General features: G+C 37.6%; 2 protein-coding genes across 3 annotated transcripts in view; one reads left to right on the forward strand and one right to left on the reverse strand.

The window, feature by feature from the left end:
• LOC148899638 (nuclear receptor subfamily 5 group A member 2-like) overlaps positions 1–8,579 on the forward strand; it is a 22,748-nt gene extending 14,169 nt beyond the window's left edge. Inside the window, exons 6-7 of the mRNA XM_088995031.1 lie at positions 440–587; positions 6,301–8,579. Of these exons, the coding sequence (XP_088851157.1) occupies positions 440–587; positions 6,301–6,554 (402 nt within the window). The 3' untranslated portion in view covers positions 6,555–8,579. The remainder of the gene's footprint in view (positions 1–439; positions 588–6,300) is intronic.
• A 186-nt stretch (positions 8,580–8,765) lies between these two features.
• Positions 8,766–17,205, reverse strand: part of adgrd2 (adhesion G protein-coupled receptor D2) — a 68,448-nt gene continuing 60,008 nt past the window's right edge. The window contains exons 21-26 of one of the 2 annotated variants that reach the window (XM_088995029.1): positions 16,300–16,341; positions 16,127–16,180; positions 14,722–14,869; positions 14,219–14,277; positions 14,074–14,104; positions 8,766–12,431 (exon numbers count right to left, since the gene is read on the reverse strand). In XM_088995029.1, the coding sequence (XP_088851155.1) occupies positions 12,424–12,431; positions 14,074–14,104; positions 14,219–14,277; positions 14,722–14,869; positions 16,127–16,180; positions 16,300–16,341 (342 nt within the window). In that variant the 3' untranslated portion in view covers positions 8,766–12,423. The remainder of the gene's footprint in view (positions 12,432–14,073; positions 14,105–14,218; positions 14,278–14,721; positions 14,870–16,126; positions 16,181–16,299; positions 16,342–17,205) is intronic. The other variant, XM_088995030.1, reaches the window with a different exon arrangement.

The raw sequence follows: 17,205 nt of genomic DNA on the forward strand, positions 1-17,205 counted from the left end.
GGTCAAAGTTTTATGACTATCGACTGACTATTAAATTGACCAACCTCCTGCGATCGTCACGCGCAGGCATATACACGCGCATGAGCATGGGCTCCCAACTACACACATTTGCGCATATGCATGCAACATAAAGGAAGGAAGCAGGAACCCCCCACCCCCCCACACACACTCATCCCACCCATCACGGTTTATTTGGGACTGCTCTGCTACCTTACGTTCGATCGCAACGTAATTGGGCAGAAGTTTCATTCTACCCAACATGCATGTTTATGGAGCGTCTACACTCAGATTCAAACCCAGAATTTGTCGACTGTGAGGCATCTGTGTTGTGATGTCACTAATAATTATAGTTGTTTTATTGTGAAACTATTTAGGATTATTGCGAATCTAACTATCTTAGTTATATATTACTAATTAATCACTAACTTTTATTTTGCAGATTGAGCTGACTTCTGTACTGTCTCAAGTTGAGGCAAATCTGTCAAGTTTGGTCCAAAGAGGACAAGACCTTGCCATCAGGTTGAGGGTCTTGCAGGTAGACCGCAGGGAGATTGCCTGTCTTAAATTTCTGCTCCTATTCAACCCCAGTAAGTCAACATAATCATGTCTATTCAATGTTATTTACCCAACAATTCCTTTACACTTAAAGGACAACCGACATAACTTTTTTGTTTCCTAACTGACATCAGAAAAACGTGTTCTTGCATCTAAAATACCCAAAACATGCAGTATGATATTTTTAGTCAAATGCAAAACACCAATAAAAATAACTTCAAGTGTCCAAAATCTGCGAATTGGGCATTTTCAGAAAGTCCCGCCCCCACTTCGTGACATCACGCCAAGACGGCTTGCATTGCTCGAGAATCAAAACAATGGCTTCAGCTTCGGAGAATATGCTTTCTTGTTACGCCTCCAGTTATGAATATGATTCAAATAGTTCTGAAGAGTAAAATGTTTGCAATCGATTAAAGAAGGTCTTCCGGGTCATTTTGAGGGATCAAGACTGATGTGTAGCGTCACAGAAAATGCAGAAGATGGCGCCACAGCTCCGTTGAAAATTGGTTGATTTTTTTCCCTTGGAATTTTTGTCAGTGAATATCTAATAGTTGTCTCGGTGTAACATACAACGATTCACCATTGCATTATTTATGTGTTTTCCTTCTAATTTCGCCATCAACACGGATCAACACAGACCAAACAAAGTATTGCAAAATGCATTGAGGTGATGCAATGTATATAATTTCTCGGTGTGGGGCGTTCCTTCAGTGACGTAAGGTGAGGACTCGTCACCAACTCAAAAAACAAGACTTCCGGAATATTTAGCATGAGTCTTAATACGTAAAATATAGCTATATGTGGTGGAATCTTTGTAAAATACGCTCAGTAGAAGTCATTTGAAGCCATTTTACAAATTATGGACACAACTTGTCTGGAGACGTCGGTTGTCCTTGAAGTGAATGGCAGTATTCTAAAATAGGAAAACCTTTATTTGTCTGACATGGGTACATTCACAATTTATAGCAGCAAAATTATGAGAGGGATAAAGAAGTAGAAAAAAACTCATTTAAATATATTATATAAAATATAAATACAAGCAGGCGGTGGGTGGTTCAGCAGTGAGTGTGTCAACCTCATATTGGATAGGTACCCTGTCTGTAATTTGCATGTTGTCCCCAGGTCTCTGCGGGTTTTGTCCTGAGACTCTGGTTTCCTCCAACATTCCAAAAACATGCCTCGCAGGCTATTGGCTGGCAAGCGTTTCATGGTGTCCCCAGGTTGGGACCTTCAAAAAACATTTTTTCTTTGCAAATGGCATATTCAGTGCCAGCAGAATGGGTTGAAATAAAATGCTTTCAATACCTTTTGATTTCCAACACCTTTAGGTGACACAATCAAAGTTTGAAGACTAACAAGTTCATTCAAAATAGTTAATCAAAAATATGACTTATAGAATATCCATAAATGTCTCCCAATTAAAATAAAATGAATGAAATGTAAATTTCTCCACTGCGAGACTAATAAAGGCAAATCCAATCCAATCCAATCCAATCCAATTGTTGTTCTCTGTGAGACATGTGACCATGGATGCTTTGTTCAAACTTCATCAGGTGATCTGTTTTCAAGAAATTGCATAACGAACCTCCAAAATATAAATATTTTATGAGACCTGTGTACAAACTTTCATGAGTTTTCAACCATGTTTAAATGCTCATGAACAGCATGATCTTTCGAAGTAAACAGTGTATCACAGTGGCAATAGCATGCAATAAAATCGAACTTTTCAGATAAATCAGTTTTAGATGAAACCCCTAACTAAAGACTATTGCGTACATGCAAACTGCAAGTAAATAATTCAAGTCAGCATTGTTTACTGAGCACATCTCATACACAAGGCTCACTCACTGTGCTTCAAACCAGCTAAGCAACAGTTCTCACAAGCATTTACAAACATTGCAGTTAACAATATTCAAAGAAAGAGAAAACAAAAGTATCTTACCAATATTCCTAAAAGAACCTATCTCAATAACAAGAGTTTAAGTTAAAATTACTCAAGCTAAAGAACATACAGTGATAACTCAGTTTATGAACTTAATTGGTTCCCAGAAAGTGTGTGTAAGGCGAAAGGTTTGTCTGCCAAACATTATTTCCCACAAGAAACCCTTAAAAATTAGAATAATTCGTTCCCACGTCCCCATAAAACATAATTTTCTTCTGAATAAGTCTTAAAACTACACAAAATATACTTTATTCTATGCATAATAAATGTGCGATTGTATTGCAATTAAATAAATAAACTGTATCTAAATAAATAAACTGTGTATAATAAAGTCGTTTTATTAACCTTTGTGATGGTTGTTGATGTAAGTGCCTCTTGATGATATCCGGGTGAAGTTGACATGCTTTCTCGGAGATAATACCCTCACTCACTCTGTCCCCTGCTAGCTGCTTTTCGTTAATTGGATTGGATTGGATTGGATTGGATATGCCTTTATTAGTCTCACAGTGGAGAAATTTACATTTCACAGCAGCAAAGCAGCAAAATTCAAATCAACAGAAGTTTTTCAACTTCTTCTATTTCCTTAGACCGTTGCTTAGACAACACAGAAACTCCCTTAGCCACACGTAGCAATGGTCGACTTAGCGTACTGGCACTGGGACGCCAAGTCACACAAACGCACACCTCGTTTGTGTTTTCAATGATCTCCTCTGCTCGACCGTAATTTTCTTTTGTGTCGTCTTCGATTTAACACTAGCCTGTGGTTGGGGTCTTTTATAATCATAATAGCATAAGTACTCCCCTCAATAACAAACCACGTCTGCACTCAACGAAAGGTGGTGACGAAAACTGTTTGACCATGTAGTTTGGTGTTGTTCCGGCGAAAACTAGTCTGCCAGTCACCGTGGCGCTGTATGGTTTGGTTTGTCCGTTGAAAACTAGTTGGTGTGCCAAGATTATACTATCGCAAATTTAATGTTCGTAAGGCGAGGTATCACTGTATTTATATGCTTAAAAAAAACAACAACTTAAAAATACGGGGTCATATGTGTAACTTAGAGTTAACAGCATTTACACTCAAAGCTGACTTTGCTTTCATTCCATTTATTCCATTTGCAGCATAACAGCTCAAAGCAGTTTCACCATATTTCACTTTTTTTTAACCCTGACAAACCCTGTCGATTGACGAAAAACCCTGCTGGGATATTGTAGATGTTTAGGACTGGAGCAATACGTTCTGTTCTCTTTGTTCTGGTCAAAACCCAAGGTAAAGTGTCCTGAATGAGATGGAGCTGTTTGATACTCTCTTAAGGGATTCCAGTCGCAAGACAGTCGAGAGACCCCAAAACTAAAATATCTTTTCTATCTGGAAAGCCAAAAATGTTCACTTTTTATGTCATTGAGCCGAAAGATTTGCTCGAATTCTTTGGGGAGGCAAAACATAAACGCACATAAAAGCACCAGAGATTGTTTTCACTGACAGTAGATCTTGGAATGTCTCATTTCAAAACTTGTGTCTTTGTCTTATTTAACCACACATTTATATAAAAAATATATTAAAAAAATCTGTAAAACATGGTCTTCTTATGTAATTTGTAACAGATTCCTTTAATACACACAGTGGTTTTATAGGATCTTCTTATGTTAGTCTCGAGATTATATACTGTATCTGTGTTTTCAATATATTTTGTCCAGCCTATTAAAAGTCAAAATGTACATTTTCACTGTGAAAGGATTCTGCGGCAGGCTTTAATCTGGAGCGTTTATACTTTTTGAACTATCGCCACACTTCTTTCCAATGTGTAAGAGATTAGATTTTCACGACCAGCCTTTTACCTCGAGCAAATTCACTTAATTAAAAACCTAGTCTTGTGAAAAGCGATTGTTCACAAAGACAACCTCCTCCATTGTCAACTAATGGCATTCTAAAGGAGGGTAATGGGTCTATCATTCGATGCAAAGGCTAAAATGCATGTAGTGGCGTGCGCAGATGGAGAGAGCATAGATGCAGCTTGCCCAGATTCCCAGAAGGTTTGCAGTTTAGCGCAGGCAGGATGGTAACAAAGAGCTTTTGAATGGGGAGAGCACTTGTCATCACGAGAAAATATTTGCTCTTTACTGGCTCTTCTTTGCACACATTCTCCTTTTGCTCATCCTTAGAGTCAGGTTTGTCAGGGGTAATTTAATTGCCCCAACACAGTTTGAAAGGATGATTCATAACATTGATTCAAAACATTTAATTACTGTGAATGAATTCTACAAGATGGGCTCAGCTGATGCTGAATGCCGGTCCACTGGAGGGCTTTGCTATTCTCCCTCCAATCCTGCCCCCCCCCCCCCAAACACATACATACACGCACACACATACACACACACAGACACACATACTATAAATTGATTAACTTTTTTGGGAATTGTCTGTGGCTAAATAAATTTAAAAAAACACATAGTAGAGTCACAAAATTGTTTATTATAGATAACAATGGATTTCATCCATGTGTTCGTTTGCCCATCCATCCATTCATTGTATAATTCATTGTATAATGAATGGATCCACCCACCCAAACCCACCGATCCATCCATCCATCCATCCATCCATCCATCCATCCATCCATCCATCCATGAGGTTCTTTTGGTTTCATGAAGCCATGATCGGAAATTCTCATTGCACCAGTTCATGCATCAAATATGAATCAGCAGCTCCAAGGCAGGGAAGACTGGAAATTGAAAGTCAGCAGTTGCATTGCAACAGTGTCTGCAGTCATCTGGACTCTATATCGTAGTCGACCCTCTGCAAAAATGTAAACCCTCTATTTACTAGCTGAAAAAGCAAAAAGAAATTACCGGTATTTCTTTATTGAGATATCAAATTAACCAAAACTATCTGGAATCCCGGAAACGGTAAAATCATGTATTTTTACAGAATCTGATTCCAAACACCGATTCCTGAACTGAAATTAAAAGAGTACGCAGATGAAAAAAACATTCTTCGGGGATTTGCGTTTGGACAAAATTAAATCACCTGGATCTACACATTTTCAGGAGATATATGATGAAGTGAAAAACAAAAACAAATAACCAAATAAATACATGGATAAATAAATAAATAAATAAATAAATAAATAAATGCAGAAATACAGAAATAAACAAACAAATAAATAAATACATAAATAAATAAATAAATGCAGAAATAAATAAATGCAGAAATAAACACATACACAAATAAACAAATAAACAAATAAAATAAATACATTTAAATAAATAAATAAATAACATTTAACGAATGAATTACATAAATAAACAAACAAATACCCAACCAACGAACTAAACAGCTAACTAACTACCTAACTAACTAACTAACTAACTAACTAACTAACTAACCAACCAAACAAGTGACCGACCGGCCGACCTACCTACCTACCTACTTACTTACTTACTTACTAAATAAATAAATACAGAAATACAGAAATACAAACAAATCTTCATCCAAATGATATTATTTCGTGCAACCACTTGAAAGAATAAAATTAGCATTAATTCAATACACCATATCTCTCAGCCTTTGCTTTGGAGCATTTCATTATACTGGTTGATTGCTTCTCTTTTTATGACGGATGGCCAAATGAATATATTCTATAAGTAGAAGCCCGCATTAAAAATGTATATTTTAAGCCATCTTATTATACAATAGTGCTTGAGTTTTTACATTTCATGATTGCATCTAAAACAATCCTTGACTTTCTTTCCTGATGTTTTTAGTAGGCGCACGTTCATGCAGTCTGACTTCATCTTTCTGTGTGCAGATGTGAAGCTGTTGGAGAACCAGGCATTTGTGGAAGGCGTCCAGGAGCAGGTGAACGGTGCACTGCTGGAGTACACCTTGACCACTTACCCTCAATTTCAGGAGAAATTCAGCCAATTGGTGGTGCGACTGCCAGAGTTACGCGCCCTCAGCACACAGGCTGAAGACTATTTGTGCTCCATGCACCTGAGTGGGGAGGTGCCCTGCAACAACCTGCTGATTGAGATGCTCCATGCCAAGCGTGCGTTCGTGTGAGCAATGCAGATGACTTGTTTCACCATCATCGCGTCTCGGTAAGACTTTGCATTGGATCAAAGTCAGCAATGAGTGTGGACTACATGCCAGCTCAGCTTTAGGAGCATTTTTATAGCTGGTGACGTTCTTGTGAGTTTGATCAAGCCCCATCTGTGTTGCAGATTGTTTAGAGCATTTCACCTAAATGTTCCTATATTTTTGCTGTCTCTTTAAATTGGATCAGAAGATTTTCAAATGACTGTCAAATCTAGTGGCAATGACCAATATCCAGTTCCCCAACTCCAATGAATTAAACTTTACCAAAACAAAATGCCCACCTGCTTACAACCAATTTGACAACCACACATATGTTTAATGACATTGCCAATGTTGTCAAATGTTGAAAGCATTACTCTATTACTGTTAAAGGTCAAGTGTGAAGTAATTTAAGAAAATCCCAAACGAAGCATTTTTATGTCACTAGTAATGAAAGAGAATACATGCAGGTATGCAAAAATCACAAAATAATTGTTTTCCTAAAGTGATGACAAACACACAAGTGCTAAACAAAGCCAGAAATTGATCTGAAAGTGACGTTGACCAGATGATCTGAGGGGATCCAGGTGTTTGTCGAGTTGGAGGAAGAGGAGTTTGTTGGACCACACTTGTGCGAGCCAGATGCTCAGGATGTAGAAAATTTTGCGCCCAAACCAACAACATGTGGAGGTGAGGCATATTGTGATTGGAAAAAAACGGTAAACGAAGGTCATACTAAGCTTAATTACAGGACAATGGTCCATGTATTCCTGCGAGCACTTTGCACACACGTTGTAGTGGGTTGCTGCTCTGCATTGTCATTGCTAAAGAAGTTGTAAACAATGACATGACGTCCATGTAACCATATAATCTGACACTTGCATCCATGTACACGTCTTATACTTTGAATGAAATGTTTGTCCTAATCATCAGCCAGGCTATGCATTAAAGGTCACACCTCCCTTTGTGAGAAATCCGCTTGAGAATACACAGGTCCCCGATTGCCTGAATGTGAACAATGTTTTGCCACAGAGGACCGAGGCATTTCGCTGAATAAATGCATATCATTAACAGTTAACACATAATTAACAATGCAGTAAAATGGCTGATTGGCCACGAAGAATATTTTGAATTATGTGACTTGCTGGAGTTTGCCAAACATCAGCATGTTATTTAACGCTTTGCTATGTGTCGAATGGAACTTGGGTGGGTTGCGAGATGAAAACCTAACAAAAATGTCCTTAAATTTGTTTCCACCGAAAGTTTTACTTCAAAGATTGTTGGCCACATTGACTTCACACTTGACCTTGACGTTTTGTGCCGAAAAGACTGATGCTTAAAAGTCAACGGATGACAAGTTGTGTTCATAATTTGTAAAATCACTTCAATTGACTTCTACTGAGTATATTTTACAAAGATTCCACGGCATATAGCTATATTTTATATCTTAAGACACGCGCTGAATATTTAGGAAGTCTTGTTTTCGAGTTGATGACGCTGCCTGATATGACGTCACACCTGGAATGCCCCTGACCAAGAAAGCGACACACAATGCATTTTGGGTACTTTGTTTGATCCGAAAACTTCGTGTTGATGGCGAAATTAGAAGGAAAACACATAAATAACGCTATGGTGAATCGTGTGTTGCACCAAGACTACTATTTGATTCTAGTTCACACAAATTCCCAGCAGCCCCCATTTCCAACGGAGCTTGGGCGCCATTTTGTGCATTTTCTGGGACGCAAGTACTTCTTTAATCAATTGCAAACATTTATGCTTTCCTCTTCAGAACTATTTGAATCATATTCATAACTGGATGAGTAACAAGAAATCATATTCTCCAAATCTGAAGCCATTGTTTTGATTCTAGCGCAAGGCGAAGACGTCCTGGTCATGATTTCCGGGGTCATTTTGAAGTAGTTTTGGGACACTTTAATTTCTTTTTATTGGTGTTTTGAATTCGACTAAAAATATCAGCCTGCGTCTTTTGGGTATTTTAGATGTTATAAAACGTTTTTCTGATGTCATTTCAGAAACAAAAAATGGTGTTGCTGGTCTTTTAACTGTTACACACGATGGCACAATTAGTCCAGAATTATTTTATGAATGATGGCCTGTTGAATCACTATTTTTTGAGACAGGTTTATTTTTTTTTTAGAAAATTACTTTGGGCGTTTTTTTTTTTATTTGCAAAAAAAATGCAAATTTTGGATTCTGATGTTTTTACCGGATGATGATATTGACAATACTGTATTCCAGGTGAGGACATTCTCGAAGCAAATGAACAGGATAGTTTGATTCCGATCTATCTACATATACTATTAAATATCACAACGGAGATCTGTTAGGATCCAATGCAATAGTTGTTTAAAAAATAAAAACATTTAGCACAGTTGTTTATCTTGTATTTACAAACCTGTTTGTTAGACAATTTTAACATTGTACAGTCAAGTCTCGTTATATCGATATCGGTTATATCGATAGTACTGCTTATTACGATACTATTTCTATGAACTCAAGGAGAAAATTTACATGCCGCAGGATCGGATATATCGATAGTCCAGTTATATCGATATTTTTTCTGACTCCCGAGAATATCGATATAACGAGACTTTAGTGTATTTTCCAATATGTTTTTGCAATCTGATCTATGATGTGCCATATTGTCCCTATCAATCGTGTAAAGCACAGTACCACAGGATTGTGGTCGAAGCCATGCTAGTTTTTTGTGTCACATGAACAGACTACTAGTCAGCAATGTGACAAAACCCAACACCACCTTATGCTTTTTTTTCTGTGTCAGCTTCAAGGATTTTGTCTTCAATGGAGGAAGCAAATTAGACATTCCTCAATGCTTTAATATTTAACTTCAGAAAGACTTGGTCCCATTTGGTCAGTGGGGAGTTTTAATATAAATGCCACTCTTGTCTATTTCTGTTTGTGATGTACGAGTATTTACAAAGGGACCCGGCAATCGTGCACATTTTCACCATTTTAAAATAATGGTCCGAAACAGTTACACTCATGTAGCTTGGTTGTTGGTTTTAGAAAATGTCCTGTTGCCTAAATGTTTATTGACTTATATGTTTTTCCACTGTAGTATGTTTCTATTGAACAGCTTTCGTAGCAAGCATTTTAAAGTCAGTCGATCAGCTTTGTTGGAGCATTTTAAAAATTTGAATCATGGGTTTAATAGAACAACATGTCCTTGGTCGTGATCGTCATCAATGTCGTGTCTGTGGCACTTATTGTGTTGAAAAGTAAGCTCGACTCATATAATAACAATCAAGGGAAAAATAGTTGATTGATGCTCGCGGCACAGTGACAATATAAATACATAAATTCTCAGTAATTGTGAAGTGGACCCACAAATGAAACCTGACACATCTCATAATAAACATTTGAAATCTTTCCTTTAAATATCAGAAGTCAGAAAGGTCATGATGTTATCGACAATCGTTAAGTCTGCCTTAGTGTGAATGTCAGACACACAAACACAAAATGCACCTTGGTTTTCCTATTGAGGCAGGAGGTTGTTAAAATGGTGTATATTTATGTTGTGAAGTGACAAAATGATGATTCATTTAACTCAAAAGAAGTTCTCAGCTTTATTTTCAGGGCTATTTGCTACTGTTGTGAACCTGATTCTCTTGATATTGCTTTTGTTTTTTTGTCTTTCAACTTTTTTTTCTATGTTGACAGTCTGTCCAATGTTTTTACTTGCCAGACAATGACTGAACAAAGTGTTTTGCTTTGTTTCAATTTTATTGTAATAGTATGACACCAATAAAAGCCAATGAAAGGAAGCTGCACTTTTGAGTTGGCTATTTTTTGCCGCTTTGAATTGTGTCCATGTAAGTTACAACAATGACAGAAGTCATGGAGTGGCTGTTTTTAGCCTTGTCTGATGATTTTACTAAACATAACAGGTATCGCTCCATCTAAGACAGCAATGCTCAGCGAAATAGAAAATACAAACAACAAAAATAACATCTTCTGACAAAATCAAATTATTAATGCTGCTCAAAATTGAAAAAAAAAAAAACATTCAAACACAGTTTGACAAAATCCAATTAATTTCATTCCTCAAATGTCACACAAGAAATACATTTTGTCAAAATCAAAAGTAGAAAATTGATGACCAATCATCCTAAAAAATGTAGTCCATGTGTGGACTTTGAAACATAATGGCCAACACAAAAAAATATTTTATAAACATTGTACATCAGCAACTAAGTTACAATAGCTGTTAGTTCAGACACAATGACAAGGTATGAGATGTTGTGACCTTTTGACCTTTTTACAAGAGAGATAGGATAGTGTCAATGAGTGAAAGATGTCTTTAGAAAAGAGCAACGAAGAAAACAAAGAGTTTAAAAACAAGGACACAGCACACAAATTCAAGTTTAAGACCCGTGGCCCGTGTTCTCAGTTCTGTACTTGAAAGCTTTTCGGATTTACACTCCCTCACTGTACTGTACAAAAGTGTTGCTTCACCAAAACATTTGCTGTGTTAGCAACTTGTAAATAATCAGGAGTAATGAAGTCGATCACAACCGTTACTTTGGATGGACTAATAATAAAGTAATTTATAAATAATCAATTCTAGCTCCGGTCTTTCTGTATGGAGTCTGTTCCCGAGGCCCGTGTGGGCCTTCTCCTGGTCCTCCGGTTTCCTCCCACATTCCAAAAACATGCAAGGGAGGCTGAGTGAACACCCTAAATTGTCCCTAAGTGTGAATGTGAGCACAAATGGTTGCTTGTCTCTGTGTGCCCTGCGATTGGTTGGTAGTCGGTTCAGGGTGTCCCTGCCTACCTACATATTCATTCATTCACTGGAAAACACACACACACAGACACACACACACGCACACACACACGCAAACACACACACACACACACACACACACACACACACGCACGCACACACACACGCACACGCACACGCACACACACAGACGCACACGCACACACACCCACACACACACACACGCACACATACACTCACTGTATATAACTCTATTGCTTTGCTGAACTTTATCAGGAATTCAAAGGAATTCAAAATCTTATGTAACAAGAGTGATTTATTCATTCTGAAAACTGCCAATGTTCTGATCATCCCCAGATTAAACTTCTCTCTTACCAAATGAATGATTTCCATCTTTTTCATCTAAGATGTTTAAAGGTTCAATAATTACTTGGACAAATAAATGCCTTCAGCCCTCACCCCCCCCTCTCCCTTTTTTAATCGGAACCAAAATGTCATGCTAATATTTTTCCTTTTGGCCCATTCTACCTGTATGCGATCAGCACAACCAACAGTTCGGAGCTTCTACTTATGACAGTTTTTACTTTGTGATGTGTTCATCGAGACCGAGAATAAACTGTGAACATCATAACATGATGTTTTCAGGTGATTCTGAGATATTCTCTTCAAGTAAACAAATGCACCGCACTCATATTTTTCTAATCATCTAAGACAAGCATGACATTAACGATCAACAGGTTTTGTAAAGTCTGAGAAATATGTAATTGGCATTTATATAGCAACCAGAGATTGTTAATTATTTTTTATACATGAATGTTATTTTAGTATCATGTGCATTGACAGTGTAGGGCCCTGTCATGATAGAAATATATGCAATAATCTGATCTGAGAACCAAACATCCTTAGTGTTTCAGCAAATGGAGGATTTAATCAATTTTTTTTCCAGTTTTATCTCCACCAGCAAGCCCGGTATGATTGCGTGTTGTGGCGGAGCGCTCATATTGTGTGTCCAGTTCCACCCTCTTTCAGTGTGATCCAAGGTTATGATGTATTTATTGAGCATCAGGATGGGACTCCATTTTCAGTTCAACAACCTGTGGTGAAAAACAGAGAAAGGCTTGAGCTGTGACTATATCAGAATATGATGTTTTGGTATTGCATGCAAGTGTGTTTGCATACAAAAGAGAAGATAAGGGAGGCCAATTGAAAAGCAGAGTGAGAGTGAGAGCAGGTGTTGGAGTGGTTAATGGCTAATGCTGTGAATAGCCAGACACGGCCATTGCTGATTAGTGGAATGAACTTCTTCTTTGTCTCATCAGCCAACAATGAATACCTAGAAGCACTCCAGCATCCAGCAGGCGTTCTTCACAGACACTACAACATTTAATGAATCAATTTCAAACTTGTTCCTTGCCTCTGACGGGCAAATCGGCACCATTCAAAGTGACTTCACTCATTGCACCATCTGTTAGACTGTGCCTTCTAATTCAGAAAACAAAAATAGAGTTTTCACACATGCCTAATAATGTGCACTGCGCAGATCAATGGAGGTGCATAACGACATATTGGCGTTGCTGCCAGTCTTTTGTGTATATATATATATATATATATATATATATATATATATATATATATATATATATATATATATATATATATATATATATATATATATATATATATATATATATATATATATATATATATATATAAAACGGAGTTGTGCACTCAGATTATTAAATTAAGACGGAAGTGACGCAACAGCGCACAGTATGGCACGAAGTCCTGCCCACAGTTCTCAGAACTACTTGGGCAAGTCGTATGCAATAAAAGAAATAAAAAGACTCATTCACGCTTCTGGTATTATTAAGATGGCAGCAACGTGGTGCACGGTGACATAGTGACCAACAGGTCCACACAACAGTTAGTCGTATTTAGTACCAGAAATAAAAAAAATGTCACAACCATCACTGTTTGTTGTTTGTTTATTCTGCAGTAGGTTATGCATTGTGAAGTAGACATACTAATGGCCAAGCAAGGACCAAAATGTCCATCCAGTCATTTTCAATACCACTTATACAGGGTCAGGGGGAGTGCTGGAGACTTCGAGTGAACAGAAAACTCCACCACTTAACTGGTCGCAGGGCACATATAGATTCAGAACCACATCCATACTATCAGTATTTTGGAAGCGATCCTACTCTGCCCGTACACAATTCAGGTAAGTGTACTAGAATATAACCTAAGGGAGTCAGCTCAAAATACAATTGGACTACTTTATGAAAATAGGCATTTTATAGTTGTTTTGTCAAACTTTGCGCGGTACAAGCATGAGGGCAAACAATGTAAAGAAGCCTAGAGGTGTAGGGAACTAGAAACATTTGATCACGATCGTAGACCAGTATGAAACTATATCTGCATATTAATGGTCCACCTTGACATGTTTTCATCAGTTGCACTGGGCTAATTTTCCATTATAAGCTCAGTTTTATGACAGTGACCCCACAATACATGTGTTTTTTCCATATTATTTTGTCATGTTATGTTAACTGTACTGTTGATGGCAGCACAGGCAACCACAGCAGCTCCGCTTTTTTTCTGAGGAAAGAAGTTTCTTCTGTGCTGGATGTTGCACATGAAGCACATTTGACAATACAGTGGACTTGAACTTTAATTAAATCATTTCCTAATGTTCTATGCCTGTTTCTCAAAAATGATGGTGAAAAAAATATATACCTGCTTGTTTGAAAGATGTGAGCTGCACCACCTGATTGAAAAAAGACGTTATTTTTTAAAACAATCAATATAAATCACAAAATAGACAGAAATAATGATATCACTTCATAAATAAATATTTATTGCATTATAATAAAATGCTTACTTGGTTTTCTTCGGCTGGTTTGAACGAGAAACTCACAAAACTTTCTTTTCGGAAACTCTCTAAAAGACAAAAACTCAATATATCAAATATCCTTTGGAAATTGTATTTTTCACCTAAAACTGAATCCACATTTGAAATCACAATGTAATGCTGTTGACCATAGTATTTTTGTTGCAAAATCCACAGAGTCGAGGCCCACAACACACATGGAGGCATGCAAAGGGCAATGTCCAGGTGTGCTGTGGCCTTGGGTTGAGATGGAAAGTGGGAAACTGATGCACTGCACAAGGGACTATGTCCATCTCTCAGACAACCGTGTGCACTCTATGTCTTCAACTGGAGTCAAACAGGGACTTCCAAAACTTCCAAAGCAATCAGCAATTAAGCTGTCGTATATAACTTCATCACCGTAAAATAATCACATATATTGCAGTAAAACTATAACAAGGATCAATTTGAAGTTTGACTACTGCCTCAACAAGATGCATAACAGTTGAACCCACCATTTTTGATAACTAAGGAAGTGGAACTGGAACTGGGAGCGCCAGAGGTTTCACTTGTTTCAGGACTAGATGGGGTGGGCGGGCTACGGTCCCACGACCTGACAGGAGCTCTCTGAGAAGTTACGAAGGTGGTTGGCTGGGAACAATTCTGTCATAACACATTGATGAAAAAGCAAAGAATGTCATATATATACTGTACACACACACACACACACACACACATATATATATATATATATATATATACACAGTAAAGTCTCGTTATATCGATATTCAAGGGAGTCCGAAAAAATATCGATATAACCGGGACTATCGATATATCCGACCCTGTTTGCATGTAACTTTCTCAGTGCGTGCATAGAAATAGTATCGATATAACCGGGACTGTCGATATATCCGATATCGATATAACGAGACTTTACTATACTATAGCCTTTACTATATATATAGCAAATGTGTGTGTGTAGACAGACAGACAGACAGACAGACAGACAGACAGACAGACAGACAGATAGATAGATAGATAGATAGATAGATAGATAGATAGATAGATAGATAGATAGATAGATAGATAGATAGATAGATAGATAGACAGATAGACAGACAGACAGGCAGGCAGACAGACAGACAGACAGACAGACAGACAGACAGACAGACAGACAGACAGAAAGACAGACAGACAGACAGACAGACAGAGCGAGAGGGAGCGAGAGAGTGTGAGAGAGAGAGAGAGAGAGAGAGAGAGAGAGAGAGAGAGAGAGAGAGAGAGAGAGAGAGAGAGAGAGAGAGAGAGAGAGAGAGAGAGAGAGAGAGAGAGAGAGAGAGAGAGATAGAAATGTGATTGGTTAAATGCTTAAATATGAAAACACACATCTGGAAGCAGCACAAAAGGGAAAAGCAATGGAAGGAAGCTGAAAGACAGTTTGGAATTAATAAGAATTCATGCAGATAATATAATTAACATCAGTCTGTATTCAGATATTTTCAGGCCAGCAGAGAAGGCTTTGCAGGCCCTGACGGTGCAACACTGGTTTAGGACTATAAAGTTGACCAGTAGCTAAGATGACGTTCTACTCTTAAGTTTTTGTTGTAAACTGGACATAAATAAAATGACCCTAAACTGTATGAAGCAAAGCAATCGGACAACACAATTGAGTTTCATCTTTGTTTCTCTGTCAATGTTTTTATTTGTCGGCTTCCTTTTTACATTTGTAAAGATACTCCGGATGTGACTTGGCACTGTTGGTAGTGATTCTTGTGACCTTTGGATTTCTGTGAAAGAAGGGTCCCAAAAATGTTGCATTCATGTGTTGTACGCACAATGACAAGACTCAAATGTGCAAAGGGAAATAAATTGACGTAATGACATGAACACCTCACAACCATGTAACATCTATGCACTTACTGTGAAAGATAAGGCTTTTCTCTTTTCCTTGATCCTTTTTATGGCATTCCTGACCTAAACGAGGAAAGAGTTTAAATCATAGGGTGGCATGGCATTATAAATCAAAACAGAGCCATTTAAATAGCTGCCACGGTGAAGATAGTGATGGTAACACAAACTGACTCTCAACCTACCTCACTGTTATAAACGGCATAAACTAAGAAAATATACAGGCCCTGCAGAAAATCAAATACACAGTTAAGCAAACAACTTTATGGAAAACATATTACAAACAGTGTCTTTCTTTTCCAGACTACTTCTCACGACTCACCCTCAGTTTGCTGCAAGCCTGTGCTGTCTAGACATGACGTAATTATAACCGTTGACTACGATACTGAAAGTGACCAATAAATCAGTTGCTGTCTTAAAAGGGAAGATGACCGTCAATTACTTTATTTCCATTTAATAAAAATACAGGCTTCTTGATTGAATTTCTGTCAAGGTCCTGATGTCATGAGTTATAAACATTTTGCTCGTTTTTCATCTATCCGTTTTTAAGTTGTTTTTTCTCCTACACAGCATCATTATCATCCATCTATACCAGGAAGCATTTGAATCACTCTTCTTGTAACTGCAGTCAAGAATAAGTTCACGGATTATGAATTTTGTCTTCATTCCCAATTGATCATTTTTTTTCAAGGGGTTTCATGTTTACATGGTTCTTTGTATTTGTGAAGCAAACAACACAATAAGCAGCCAATTGTAGATGCCTTTCCTAGCTGCATTTTATTTCTAGAATTTTGGAACAGGTGGTGTTCATGCAGTTAAAGTCTTCCTTGGAGGACCTTGAAGTCATGGAGGCTTTCCAGTCTGGTTTTAAGATGATGCATAGCGCAAAATCTGCCCTGTGATTAATTTATTAATGAATTCACTTTGTAAGATGGATCGCATAAGAGCACTTCTGGCCTACCTCCACTGGTTACCTCTTTGTTTTCATGCACAATTTAAGATGTTTTTATTTTCAAATATTAAAATGGTCTTGCTCCTGTTTACCTCTATGATCTCCTCTCCACCACTGCACCTGCCTGGTACCTCAGATT

This window comes from Hippocampus bargibanti, linkage group LG04, assembly GCF_051943395.1.
Source record: "Hippocampus bargibanti isolate YZ-2025 linkage group LG04, ASM5194339v1, whole genome shotgun sequence".
Lineage (NCBI taxonomy): Eukaryota > Metazoa > Chordata > Actinopteri > Syngnathiformes > Syngnathidae > Hippocampus > Hippocampus bargibanti.